General features: G+C 60.4%; 1 protein-coding gene across 3 annotated transcripts; it reads right to left on the bottom strand.

The window, feature by feature from the left end:
• Positions 1 to 786: 786 nt before the first annotated feature.
• Positions 787 to 8,091, bottom strand: GAL3ST1 (galactose-3-O-sulfotransferase 1). Of its 3 annotated transcripts, none has more exons than XM_074887473.1 (3): positions 7,757 to 8,091; positions 4,525 to 4,658; positions 787 to 3,121 (listed from the first exon to the last, which is right to left on the bottom strand). In XM_074887473.1, the coding sequence occupies exons 2-3, from the start codon at positions 4,647 to 4,649 to the stop codon at positions 1,972 to 1,974; spliced, it is 1,275 nt and encodes a 424-aa protein (XP_074743574.1). In that variant the 5' UTR covers positions 4,650 to 4,658; positions 7,757 to 8,091; the 3' UTR covers positions 787 to 1,971. The 3 variants fall into 3 exon arrangements, with proteins under 3 accessions (XP_074743574.1, XP_074743573.1, XP_074743572.1); XM_074887472.1 differs by lacking the exon at positions 7,757 to 8,091 and adding an exon at positions 6,340 to 6,387; XM_074887471.1 differs by lacking the exon at positions 7,757 to 8,091 and adding an exon at positions 5,838 to 6,118.
• Between the last annotated feature and the right edge of the window lie 5,003 nt (positions 8,092 to 13,094).

Below are 13,094 nucleotides of genomic sequence, written 5' to 3'. Positions count from 1 at the left end.
ATCTGGTGACCTGGGCACAGAGGGACACAGAGCCCCACGGGGACGTCATCCCAGGTGGGCTGTGCAGCCAACACCCTGCCTCGGAAGGGGCTTTTCCACCCCCCATCTGCAGAGACAACTGGTGGCCGAGGTGGGATTTGGCACCTGCTCCCAGCAGGAGACCTCGGCATGTGATGGGAGACACTTGTGGACCTCAGGAGGTGCCCCAAGCTCTGTGCCCGCAGCACCTGTCCCAGTGTCCCTGGGCGGTGTCACATGCAGTTGAGTTGGTGGCCCCAGCGGTGGCTCCAGACTGACCATTCTGGACCACCCCAGTACTGGTGGTGCTGGGTGCTTCGGCTGGAGAAGCCTCAGTACAAGTCCTGGGGACACCCCTGAAAACGGGGTGCACCTGTCAGCGGCGGAGCTGGGACCCCGTGGCACAAGTGAGTTGTGTCACTCCTGGTGGCTGTCCCATGGGTCCGGTGTCCCTGCAAAACCAGCAGATCTTCCTGGTGGCACCTGCACACCACGGTTATCCCATGCCAGCCCCCAGCAGCGCAGGTGGCTCTGCAGGGACAGTGGGGACAGATCCAAGTGCCCCGCTTGTGGTGGGGACACAGGGCTCCCACCCCCAGGACTGACGGGGAGAGCAGAGCCGGGACCCCAAGGGGCTGCCGGGACATAGCCCTGGGCAGAGCAGGATCTCGGCCCCCGGGAGGAGCGGGCACCGGCGGAGCATCCTGCTGCGGCCACGGCCCCACGCTGGGAGTTCCCCACCCACTGGAGAAGAAGGAGACAGATGGAGACCAGCTGGACCATCCTTATATTAAAAACTGCCAAATATACAATTATCTTACAAAAGTAGAATTGCTTTTTTATTTCTGGTCTTTACAAAGGGAGCAGAACACGGGCTGGGGGGCTGGCGGGGGTCCTTTCGCTGCCGGGGAGGCTCAGCCATGGGTGCCACCTCCATGCCCAGCCAGGGCCGCTCTCGGCAGGACATGGCTTTGCCAGTGTCATCCAGCCCGGCTGGGACACCCAAGGGCTGTCCCCACCATGGGGAAGGGACAGACCTTGTCCTCGGCCTCCTTCCCCCCGTGCCTGGGGGATGGCATCACTGGGACGGTGGCCGCTGGACCCTGCTTCCCACCTCCTCTCCACGCCAGTTCTCACCAGACCCCGTGGGCCTTCTGGGATGTCCTCTGTAGGGACTGGGGCCACGGGACCCTCTAACCGGGACGACGGGGGGCTGGGAGGGGACCTGCTGCACGTATGCCCTTCACCTGCGGGAACCATGAGCCCGTTGATAAATGCCGGAGCTTTTGAGGTGGGTTTTCCATTCTCCAAATGGCTCCAGGTGGCCTCGGATCACAGCCTGCCATGGGCTGACAGCTGTGGGTGGGCTGCGAATGTGCCACACTCATCACATGATGGGCTGGAACCCCCTGGAGTGGTGCAGCAAGGCTCTGACAGGCAGCCCCCAAACCAGGGCTCAAGGGAAATGGGGTGATTAGAGGAGCCCCTTGAGGTTTGGGTTCCGTGCTGGCAGTTCTGCCCACCCCGGGCCAGGAGGAGCCCCTGCCACTGCTGGCTGGGCACATCCCTGCCTCCAGCAACGTGGGAATGGGTGTCCTGCTCCCGCTGTGACGAGGTGATGTCCTTCATGAATACCTCCTCCGGCCTCTCCACGGGGAAGGAAGAAGTGGATCCTGCTGGAAAAAAACATTCCCAAGCCCCTAGTCCTTGACCCCTCGGAGGCTGGGGTGGAGGCAGAGGCTCTGATCTCCTTGCCAGTGGGTGATGGACGCCCCCTCACAGGCTCCTGCCCAAGCTGGGGCTCTGCAGGAAGGTGATGAAGGGTCCCCCCGACCATTCCTGGGTGCTGGAGCCTCCAGCCAGTTTTGCTCACGTCCAACTTAAACACACCATGAGTAAGAAAAAGAAAAGCACCTGGTTCTTCCCCGGGGAGAGCGGGGCACCCACCGTCCCCTACCACTTCAGGAAGTCCCGCACGCGGCTCCATAGTTTGGTGATCCAGAGGTTGACCCCCAGGTCGGTCAGGTACTGGATTTCGGGCGTCAGCATTTTGCGGCACAGTTTCTGGTGCTTCTTGTTGATCTTCTTCTTCAAGTTGTAGCCCAGGATGGACTTCTCCCCCAGCGGCTGCCAGGGTTGCATGGAGGACTCTTGGATGGCACTGGCATCCACAGGGTGTCCCCCGTCGATGCAGATGCTCTTCATCTTCTCATTCTCCCGCTGCAGCTCGGCCACGTCCTTGGCCATCCGCTCCCTCCCGTAGGCCTCCACCTTACGCCAGAAGGTGGCATTAAAATAGCGGTAGAGCTTGGCATCGATGAGGTTCCAGGAAGTGGCCTTCTCATAGAGCTCAGGTGTCAGCCGGGAGACAGTGGAGCCTTTCCGGGCATTGAGCTTGAAGTAGAGGACATCCTCCAGCTGCCAGCACAGCAGGTCCTTCAGCAGCACCAGGGACTCGTCAAAGTATTCGAGCAACATGACGAGGTGGAAACGGCGATCTATCTCCTGGATGTGCTCCTCCACCAGTGGGCTGTTGGCGTCCATGTTGTTGTCGTAGCCCAAGTCAAAGAAGAGGAGGTTTTGGAGGTAGTGAGCGTTGAACCCGTTGGTGTCATAGTAGTGCCAAGGGTCCCTGAGGAACTCCGCAAGCTTGTCGTCCCCCGTCAGCTTCCAGGTGAGGGGGATGACGCGCCCAAAGTAGTGGAAAGAGGACTCGAAGAGGTAGGCAGGGTCCCTCAGCACCGTCACGAAGATGGCGTCAGTTGGCAGGAGCTTGCGCACCTCCTCGTAGTGGAAGCGCATGTGGTTGCAGATGATGTTGAAGCACGCGCCTGGCCGGTAGTGCTGCACCTGGCTGCTCTCAAAGTAGGAGGGGTAGTAGAAGTCGTTGCGGCCGTTGGGGAAGGCGAATTTCAAGCGATGTTTCTCCCCGAAGCGGAAGAGGATGTTGAGGATGGTGCTGCTGGCTGTCTTGTGCGTCTTCATGAACATGATGTTCAGCTTGGGCAGGCAGCTCCATCCCGAGGGGCTGCCTGTGCCATTGGCCACTGCAGGCGCCTTGCCGGGGGCTGGGTAGGAGGAGCAGGAGGAGGGGACGGGGATCCTGGTGGGGAGAAGAGACAGGACACCATGGTGAGGGCAGCTTGGCCAATGCAGCCCAGCCACCATGAAGGCTCAGCTGTTTTCCTTCCTGGAGGAGCTGGACCTGGGGATGGGTGCTGGAGCTGGGGATGAGTTCTTGCCCCCAGCTCCCCAGCAGAGGTAAGCCCGGCTTTGGGCAGAGCTCCCTTCACCCCCAGTCATGTACCCAGTGGGACCAGGGCACCAACCTGGCAGGAGCCCCTTGGTGAGCAGGGCAGAGCCCACCACCCCCATGAGCCCCCTGACATCAGATGAACCTCTGAGCCACCAAACCAAGCTTGTTCACCTCTGGACAACCCCAGCCACCGAGGATGTGCCACTATGGGGGTCTTCACAGTGGTCAGTCCCTACCAGCATCAGCTCAGCCTGAGCAGGGGGTCCCCATTTCTCCCCACAGGCACAGCCGCGGTGGCTCTGGTGTAGGTGATGTTGAGACGTGCATTGAGATGAGCTCCCCATGGCCATAACTCCATGGACAGGAGCTCATAATGTTCTTGCGAGGTCTGGAAACTCTCAGCCCCTTGTAGGAGTCGTGGAGGATCCAGCACAGCAGCAAAGAGGGAAATAATTCTAGGGCATGGCCCCAGAGACGAGCTCATGGGCCCTCGGGGAGCACCGAGAACAACTTGTGTGTTATTTGAGATGCCCGGAGCAGGGAACAGAGACCACGGTGTCCAGAGACTTTGGACACCGTTAATGAAGTTGCAAAGCTGATCCTTGATTACGATCCCACCCGGCAGCATGGGTCAGGACGTAGATTATGAAACACCCACAGGCGAATCTTGTTTATAAGCTTAGAGATAAATTTAATACCAGGAGAGATGGCCAGGAGCTGAGCCCTGCTGAGCGCCAGCTTTCACCATGACAGGCAGCAGAGAGCTTTGAACCTACCCGTGCCTATCTCTGTGGGTGAGAGTTTACATGTGCCAGCTCTCTGGTTGCTCTTGAAGGACGAGCCTTTGATAAAGAGCTCCTGAAAAACTGTCTCTGCTCTGCCTGCTGCTCCTGGCTGCCAGGGAACATCTCCTGTGATGCTTCCTTCTCCCAGAGGATATGAAGCTGCGGTGAGCAGGAGTTCTCCTGCACCTCCTTGTCCCCTCCATCACCCAAGAGATGAGTGCTGGCTGCCATTTTGCAGTGGGTCCCCCCTGGGGTGTGTCCCCTGCCCCCCAAGGAGTTAAGGTTCACCTTTCCCCCTGCCATGAAACAGGGCGCGGTCTCCAACAGGAGGCTGTAGGAAGGGGACTTCTCGGTGTGAAGCCACCAGAGCCTGGAAAGCCCCAGGACCACCTCTGGTTGGGGATGCCCATTGTGAAACAGGACGGCCAAGCTACCAGGGGGGACCCGTGGGGACCCCACACTCACTCTGTCACGCTGACTTGCAGTGGGGGGATGGCGTAGGAGTAGAGCAGCAGCATGAAGCTGGTCAGGAGGGTCCCCAGGACGAGCCCCTTGCACATGGACCTCCAGTGCTTCCCATGGTGCAGCATCCTGGTCACCTGTGGCCGGCAGAGAGGAGAGCTGTTAGCACCAGGGGATGGAGAAGTGAGGACTGAGGGGACTGTGAGACCCAAATCACAAGCAAATAAGGCACGGGGACATCTCACAGGCATGGGAAGTCCTGGAAAGCCTCTCACTGGGCTTTTCGGCACTGGCACTGCAGGGAGAGAGGTGAGCCAGCACCATGTGTGTCCTGGCAGTGGGCGCAATGGCTTCATGGCCAAAGAGCAGCAGCTCTGGCTGCCCTGTGCACCCTTTGCCTGCCTTGAGAAAATCCAAAGCCACTCCCTGGCCCAATGCACGAGCAGTTGGAGAGGCTGCAGGGCTGGAGATGGGAGGGAGAAAGGAGCTGTGCCACGGGGCCCGCAGAGTGAACATCCTCTACCAGGCTGCACCCTGGCACCGAAAAATCACTGACATGGGCAGGAGCTTTCCAAGGGTGGCTGGGATCCCTTTTTGCAAGAAAATCTCCAGGCTGGATCAGGAGCTACATCAGCTCGGGATGTACTGGATGCTGTGACATCCACCCAGCGCAGCCTTGCCCGCTTCTCCCAGCCCCTCCAGCAGCACCGGCTGCAAGGGGGCTCGCGGCTCCCCTCGGGCCACAGCACCCGCACCTTTGGGTGGCTTGGGGTGGGGGCCAGGGGGACGCAGACCTGATGGACAAAGGGGGTCCGGGGCAGGGTAGGACCCCCCTCCATGCACAGCTGACACTTTCATACACATAGGTACATGCACGATTGCACACAGACCTGCACACAAACACCCATGCATGCACACACGCGTGCGTGCACGTAGGGACACACGTCTCCGTGCACACCCCCCGCATGCACACCCACACATCTGTGCGTGTTCGTGCATCCACGTGCATGCACGGACACACACACATGTTCACACACACACGTATGCACTCACGAATCCCCCTCAAGGACACAGACACGCTCATGCATGCACACCCCGGCAGACACACACACCTCTGTGCACACACAGGGACACACACATGCATGCCCAGGGAGGCACACGGACATGCACATACATGTACACTCACACATGCACGCTCACATGCACCACATGCACACACGTGCACACACAGCCCCACAGCAGGCAGCCCCAGCCCCGCCGCCCCCCAGGCCGCCCCCTCCCCGGTGCCGTTCTCCCCCCGCAGCCCCCGGCAGCACCTGCCCAGCCGCCGCCGCTCGCCGCAGGCCCGGGGATACGGGGGGCACCGGCAGCTCCGGTGCGCCAGCCACCGCATTGCAGCAGGGCTGTCCTCTGAGGCAGGACAAGGGGACGAGCCACCCGTGACCACGGCAGCTGCTGCTGGGGGGGCTGGGAGCTGAGCCCAGCAACGGGGAGCACCCCCAGACCTGGAGGACAAAGCCCTGGGCGGCCCCCCCAGCCTTGCACCCCCATTTAGCAGCACCCCTCTGGCTCCCAGGCATCCTTCGGCCAAGGCTGGCCACACTCCAGTGAATAACACCCTGCAAACACCCCCCAGCCCCCTGAGCCTGCCGCAGCATCGTTCCCTTAGAGCCTCGTAGCTCCAGCAGATAATTCAGAGACACGAAATCCCGGCTGGGGGAGCCGTGGTTTACACCCAGACGCATTTTAGCCTCTCCAACCCCCACGTAGCAAAGACCCCCAAGGATTTCTAAGCTAAACCCCAAGCAGAAAGGTTACCCGGCCAGCGTGAAGGGTGCCCAGGGCACAGCGAGCCCCAGCTGCTGCTCCCGCCTGCCTCCCCCTCTCTCGGCCCCCCCCCCCCAGTTGCCTCCTGCCGCTGAGATTTCCAGCTCGATGAATAATGAATGGAAAATGCAACCGGAGCCCGGGGCTGCGGCTGGGTGCTGGGCACAGCTCATCCTGGCACCCAGCGCGGCAGCTGGGGGATGCCGATGGGGTGGGGGCACATGGCGGCACCCCACAAGCGCGCCCAAGCTCGCCCAGGCACTCCCCCCCTTTGCCCTGCAGCAGGGACCACCGGGTTTGGCAGGGCTGGTCACATCCCACCTCTTCCCAGGCGGTTTTCTGAGCCGCTGGCAAGCGTGGCAGGAATGGCAGGGACACAGGGGTGTACGGTGTAACCACAGCGGGTGGCTACGGCCCTACCCCAATATCACAGCACGGGTGTGAAGCCCAGAGGGTTTCGCGTGCCTGGGAGCAGCCAGGGTTTGGTCTTACACTGTGGCCGTCATCGCGCCATGGTCACCATCCGCAGTGCCGGCATCACCTGGAAAAGCCGCTGGCAGGAGCCGGGCAGCGCCGGAGGGGACACCCGTTACCCACCTGCGTGGGTGCTGCCAGCCGGGAGCGAAGCGGCATCCCACCAGCTCGCAGGCTGTCCTTGGCGCCGTGCCACGGGGCACAGCGCTGCCGAAGCAAGAGAGCTGGCGCTGTTAACTCCCCTCGCAGCTCCCGGCCCGGCGGGGGACCCCGCCATCCCCCTGGGACAGCACAGCACCCTGGCCCCACGCACCGGGATGCCAAGAGGATGTCTCGCTCCACCCAGGCTGGCTCCCCTGGGGTTGTTCGGGCAAACAGTTCCCTACCCAGTTACTCTATTGACTTTACCTTAAATGAGTGGCTTAATTATTAATAGCTCGCCAGGAAAAATGCGGCGATGGAGGCGTTGCTCCTGGGGCTCCCATTAGCGCGGGGCAGCCGCGGCGCCAGCTCTCTGCCGGCTGCTTGAAATTCCCAGCTGGAGGACGCGGCTGCACCAGCCATTTCCCCACGGATCACCCCCCAGGATGGCCCACACGGCTCCACAGCCCTGTCCCCATGTCCCAGCAGCTCCCCTGGTCCCCGGGGACATCTCTGAGCCTTCTTTCGGGTTTTTCCTATAGGAGCCATCTCCTTTAAGGCCAAACCACCGCAGACAACACACATCCACCTGCTGCTTGCTCCTCCTGCCCCTACAAGCCCACGACCATGCTCTTTTTTTCCTACGTGCCCAATGCCACACAGCTATGGTGCTTCCTACCCCCCAGTCCCCCTTGTACACCCCTGTGGGTGCAAACACCCATCCCCACCTGCCCCCTGGCACCCTGCCCCATAGAGCTGCCCCCCAAGCATCCCACCGCCCCCCAAACATCACCTTTTCCTTTGCTTAAGCTGCTCTCGGTGAGCCGTCCCTCTCCTCTCCTGGGCTGGCCGGGGCGCAGGGGGAGCGGGCGGCGCGGGTCGGGGGTGCCAATACTGCTCCGACATGGAATAAGCTCGTCCCAGGCAGCTCCCCGCAAACGCTGGCTTTTCCAAAGCCTCCCCACCAGCCCACGATCTTTATAGCATCACCAGTATCCCAGCCCCGTATCACTGGCCTGGGAAGGGGGAAAAAAGAATGAGAGAAATGAGCCACTGCCGAGAGGGATGCGGGGCTGCGGCCGGGCACTGCCCGGCTCCCCCGGGACGGCCGGGCCAGGCCCTGGGTGCCTGCTGCCACCCCGAGCCTCCGGTCTCCCCACCCACTCCCGGCGGCACAGAGGAGGCATTCAGCCCGCTGCCTGCCCGCTGCCTGCCAGCGCCGAAAACAAGGGGGCCATTTGTCTCCATCTGCGGTGCCGGCCTCAACGGGGACATTGTCACTGCCGGCCCCACACCCGGCCTCTCCGCTCCCCTGCACCGCCACGCCACCGCCAGCCCCCAGCCCAGATTGGCCCCGTGAGCCGGCACCCACGGCAGTGGGAGCCGGGGTGCTGCCGGCTGAGCGGGTGACAATGGCTGCCCCTTGGTGGTGGCACCCAGCTCCTCTCCTCCCTGCGGGGCCAGTACTCACCAGCCACCATCCTCCTCCCATGGGACGGCTTATGGCCAGGCTGTCACCTCCTGCCACTGGAGCTCACCCTGGGGTGGGGAGTGTGGCCCCACAGCCCTGACCCAGCCGCCTGCTCCCTGGGGCGTAACCGCAGGGCACCCCTGGGCCATGCCCGGCACCCACCTGAGTATCCATGATGGAGGTGTTTGGGGTTCCGAGCTTGTCCCCACAGGGCTTGGGGTCACCCTGCCGAGCCCCAGGTGGGCAGGCAGCTATTGCCCCATTGCAGGCAGCTGCCACATCCTGCCCTGCCTCGGCAGGACCAGTTCTCACCCTGGGGTTAACCTGCGCAACCCCCGACAGCCCCAGCCAGTGCTGGGGGACGAGAAAAGCCAGAATATCCTCTGTTATCGCAAGAAGAGGGACGAAGAGCTGCTGCCTCCCTGCAGGCATTGGCCCCGCTGGCATGTTCCCAGGACAGACATCCCCTGGTGTCCCCAGCCCCAGTCGAGGGATCCCATCTGGCTCCTCAAAATTAAAGCCCGAAGCTGTGCCAGCCATGCCAGGCTGGCCGTGGGCAGCGGAGAGGAACGGGCACCTCTGGGCGATGGAGAGGAGCAAGCAAACGTGCAAGCAAGCACAAGCAAGCGCGAGAGCGCGCCCTCCAAAATTCAACGCCGGGACGTGCCCACCTGCCGCGGGGAAGGCAGAGGCTGCTGCTGGGATGGGGACACTGCTCAGAGGCAGTGTAACGCCCGAGCGCGCCGCAAGCACGCAGCCCCCCCGAGCTCTTATTTGACGTGTTTCCAGTTGCACCCAGCCCTGGCTGGAGTCATGCCTGGGATTTATCACTCATCTCTTCCCTCCGCCCCCCCAGAGGCCCATGTGTCACAGGTAATGGCTGCTGCATGAAATAACCACAACATCGGATTAAATAACACCCCTGGCTCCACCACCTGCTCTGGCTCTGGCCACTCGCCTTTCCATCCTCTTACCTGAATTTGCCCTGGAAACAGCAGCGCAGGGGCAAGGAGCCATCCCACCCCCTCTCCTCTTAATTCCAGGTTTCCCTCTTTTTTGGGGGGATGGCGCTGTGAAGGGTTTCCAGCTGGAAGAGGACTGCAGTGGCTGGGATGTGGCAGCTCAATGGAGGGATGCTCACAGCCTTGAGATATGATGTAAAGGAGCTGGGCAGCTGTGACGCCCCATCTCCCACACTCCATGGGGTGTAAACCATCCCCAGGAGGGCTCCCCCACCCCTTGTCCCCCATCCCCTGACCTGGGAGCAGGCAGAGTGAATCACCCCCCAGATTTGGGGGTCCAAAGAAAGCACTCACACTGAAAACCGTGACCGCTGGGGAAACGCGTGCCAGAGCTGGAGATCCAGAGGGATTTGGAGAGGAGCACGAGCAGCTGGTCGGAGCGGCGGGCAGCAGCACTGCGGTGGCACACCCCGTCTGGGCCAGGGCTTGGCCCCGTCAGACACTCGTTGGCCAGGTGCGGCGTCAGGAGCTTTTATCGGGCAGAAAAGCTGTCATTAGTGTTGGTGAAAGAAGGGGAACTGGTGGCTGTTGGGGTGGTGCAACTGGTTCGTGGTCATCTGGCCAGGCAGGCTGGCAGTGGGGCTGCTGCCTGCAGTTGTCTCTGCCTGCCGGTCCCACCGCCCTTTCCTTATCTGCTGTCCCAGCGCGGGTGTCCAGTGGCTCCCGTGGGGTTGGGAAGCCCCTTTCAAGGTCTCCTACTGCATGGTGGAAGCCTGGTTCTGGGGGTGCAGCCTCAGAGGTGGTCAAACCCCCTCCTTTTCTGAGACGTGAAGACAAGGAAGGATGGAAAAAGCAAGCAAAAAAAAAAAAAAAGGGAAAAGAAAGGCAAAACTCTCCCAAGCCCCCAAAGCTAAAAAAACGAATAAAAAGAGGGTGAAAGGGACAAAAAGAAAAAATGAAAGAAGAAAAGAAAGGTGGGCCGTTATTGACAGTTCCTTATCTGTGCTGTTGCTTGTCACTGCTGGGGGTTATCAACCCCCTGGGCTGGCAGCACTCATGGTGAGTTCACTGCCACTCCCCACAGGAGTGCCATGAGGTGGCACAGCCTTCACCTCGGCTGGGCTGGGCAAGAGGGTGTCCTCCAAAACATCCCACGAGATGACGTAACCTTCACCACAGCGGAGCACAAGGGTGTCCCCACAAAAAGCCCGTAAGACAACCAGTCTTCACCATGGCTGGGGACATGGCGTCCACACCAAAGGCCCCATGAGACAGCACAGCTGTCACCACAGCCAGAGACCGCATGTCCCCATAAAAGGCCCCATAACCTTCACCACAGCTGGGAACCAGGTGTCTCCATAAAAACCCCGTGAGATATCACTGCTTTCAGCACAGCTGCAGACGAGGGTGTCCCTGTCAAGCCCCATGAGATACCACAGCCTTCACCTTTGCTGAAGACAAGGGTGTTCACGTAATGCCCATGAGACAACACAACCTTCACACCCCGACCAGGCCGTGCTCACCAAAACCCTACAAAAACCCCACAGCAAGTCCCCCCACCTTGGGACACCCCTTCCCAACTTCTAAAATAGGCTAGAAAAGGGAAAAAAAAACCCCATATCTTGCACAAAAACAAGCATTACCCTCCTCCTCTCCCTGGAAGGAAGACAGCCATGAGTAGGCCTCAGGGCTGTGCATAGGCCCCGGTGAGGAAAGGCACATGGGGGTGACTGTTTTGGGGGAAAAGAAACAGGATTTAGGGGAAAGGTGGGGGGGGATAATGCCACCAATGCTGGGGCCGCCCTAGTTTCTCCATGCATTGCTTTACCTTAGCCAAGAGCCCCAAAATAACCTCTCCTTCACGCAAAAAATCGCTGCCCTGGCCTCTTGCTGGGAGAGGGAGAGCGAGCCCCCAAAACCTTTGCCTTGTTCCTTGGCAAGCGACCTAACAGCGTCCCAGTGGGGTTGGAGGCACCTCTGGAGGTGTGCAGGGTTTTTACGGCGGGGGTTTTGGTAGCAGGGGAGGGGGCTACAGCGGTGGTCCCCTGTGAGAAGCTTCTGGAAGCTTCCCCGGCTCCAAGTCAGACCCAGCTCCGGCCAAGGCCGAGCCAATTAGTGATGGTGGCTGCACCTCTGTGATAATGTGTTTAAGAAGGGGAACTTGAGAGGGGGGTGGGACTTTGAGGAAGCGTTATGAGAAGGACACCTATGTGAACACTGAGGTCAGCGGGAGGAAGAAGGAGGGGAGGTGTGCCAGAGCAGAGACCCCCTGTATCTCATGGTGAGAGGGCAGGGCCACCCCCCTGCCACCCATGGGGGTCACTGGAGGAGCAGAGATCCACCCAGAGAACCCCCAGGACTCTGTGGGAAGAAGCAATCCCCGCTGTTGTAGTTCAGCACTGGGAGGACTGCAACACGTGGAGGTGATCCACGCTGGAGCACCTCAAGAGGAATGTATCCTGTGGGGAGGACTCACGGTGGAGGGCTGTCTCCTGTGAGAGGGACACCAACGTGGAGCAGAGGGAAGAACGCAGAGGAGCGCTTTTCTACCTGTGCTGGAGAGGAGGTAGAGATACTGGGAACAAAACTGAGCCCGGCAAGAAGGGAGGGGTGGGGGGAGGTGTTTTTAAGACGTGGTAATGCTCCTCTCTCTCTCATTCTGTCTGTTAAGTGTCATTGTTAGTGTTTTGAATTAAAGTGATGTCTTTTTTTTCTTCCCCTAACCAGTCTATCTTTTGCCTGTCACCCTAATGGGTGAGACACCCCTCCCTGTCCTTATCCTAATTCCTGAGCCTTTTTCTTCATTTTTTCCTTCCCAGCACTGGAGGGGGAAGGGGAGGGTGAATGGCTGTGTGGTGCTCAAGCTGCCCTCTGGGCTCAAACCATGACAGAAGGTCAGCTGGCCCAACATCCCTGGTCATGGTGTCTCCATGGATGGAGACTCCACTGCCTCTCTGGGCAATCATGTGCCAGTGCTTGGTCACCTTCACAGTGAAGAAGTGTTTCTTGTTCAGAAGAACCCTCCTGGGTTTTAGTTTGTGCCTGTCGCCTCATGTCCTGGCATGGGACACCACTGAGAAGAACCTGGCTCCATCTTCACACCCTCCCCTCAGGTATTTATACCCATTGGTAAGATCCCCCTGAACCTTGCCTTCTCCAGTCCCAGCTCTTTGCAGCATTTCCTCCTAGAAAAGATGCTCCAGTCATCTTGGTGGCCCTCCACTGGATGTGCTCCAGCGCGTCCATGTCTCCGTGCGCTGGGGAGCCCATTGCTGGACACAGCACTCCATGAGCGGCCTCACCAGTGCCGAGGAGCAGGGCCACCTCCCTCAACACTCCTCACGAGGCACCATTAGCCCTCTTTGCCCCAAGGGCACGTTGGTGGTTTATGGTTAAGTTGGTGCCCAACAGGACCTCTAGATCCTTTTCCGCAGAGCTGCTTTCCAACCTCGTGGCCCCTAACACGTCCTGGTGCCTGGGGCTGCTCCTCCCCCAGGCAGGACTCTGCGCTTCCCCTGGTTGAACAAAATGGACTCAAGAGTTGGCTCTCAGCACCCAGCTGGGGCGGAGCAGACTCTACCCAAAGCTGCTGCTGGGAACAAGGACTGGCAAAAGGTGACCAGGAGCAAGGGAACAGCCACGGTGCCCCCGGGTTGTGGAGCAGGGACCGGGCTCTGACCCTTCTGCTCCACCTCGCA

The sequence above is a fragment of the Strix uralensis genome, chromosome 17, assembly GCF_047716275.1.
Source record: "Strix uralensis isolate ZFMK-TIS-50842 chromosome 17, bStrUra1, whole genome shotgun sequence".
NCBI classification, from domain to species: Eukaryota; Metazoa; Chordata; class Aves; order Strigiformes; family Strigidae; genus Strix; species Strix uralensis.
Note: the sequence above shows the minus strand (reverse complement) of the source record. Positions and strands in the feature narration are given on the sequence as shown.

Coding starts and splice junctions, on each gene's coding strand:
- GAL3ST1 (XM_074887471.1), bottom strand. CDS start 6,101: ATGCCTGGGAGCCAGAGGGGTGCTGCTAAATGGGGGTGCAAGGCTGGG. Junction 4,659..5,837: donor GAGCGGCGGCGGCTGGGCAG/GTGCTGCCGGGG, acceptor TGCCGGCCACAG/GTGACCAGGATGCTGCACCA. Junction 3,122..4,524: donor CTGCAAGTCAGCGTGACAGA/GTGAGTGTGGGG, acceptor TCTCCCCACCAG/GATCCCCGTCCCCTCCTCCT.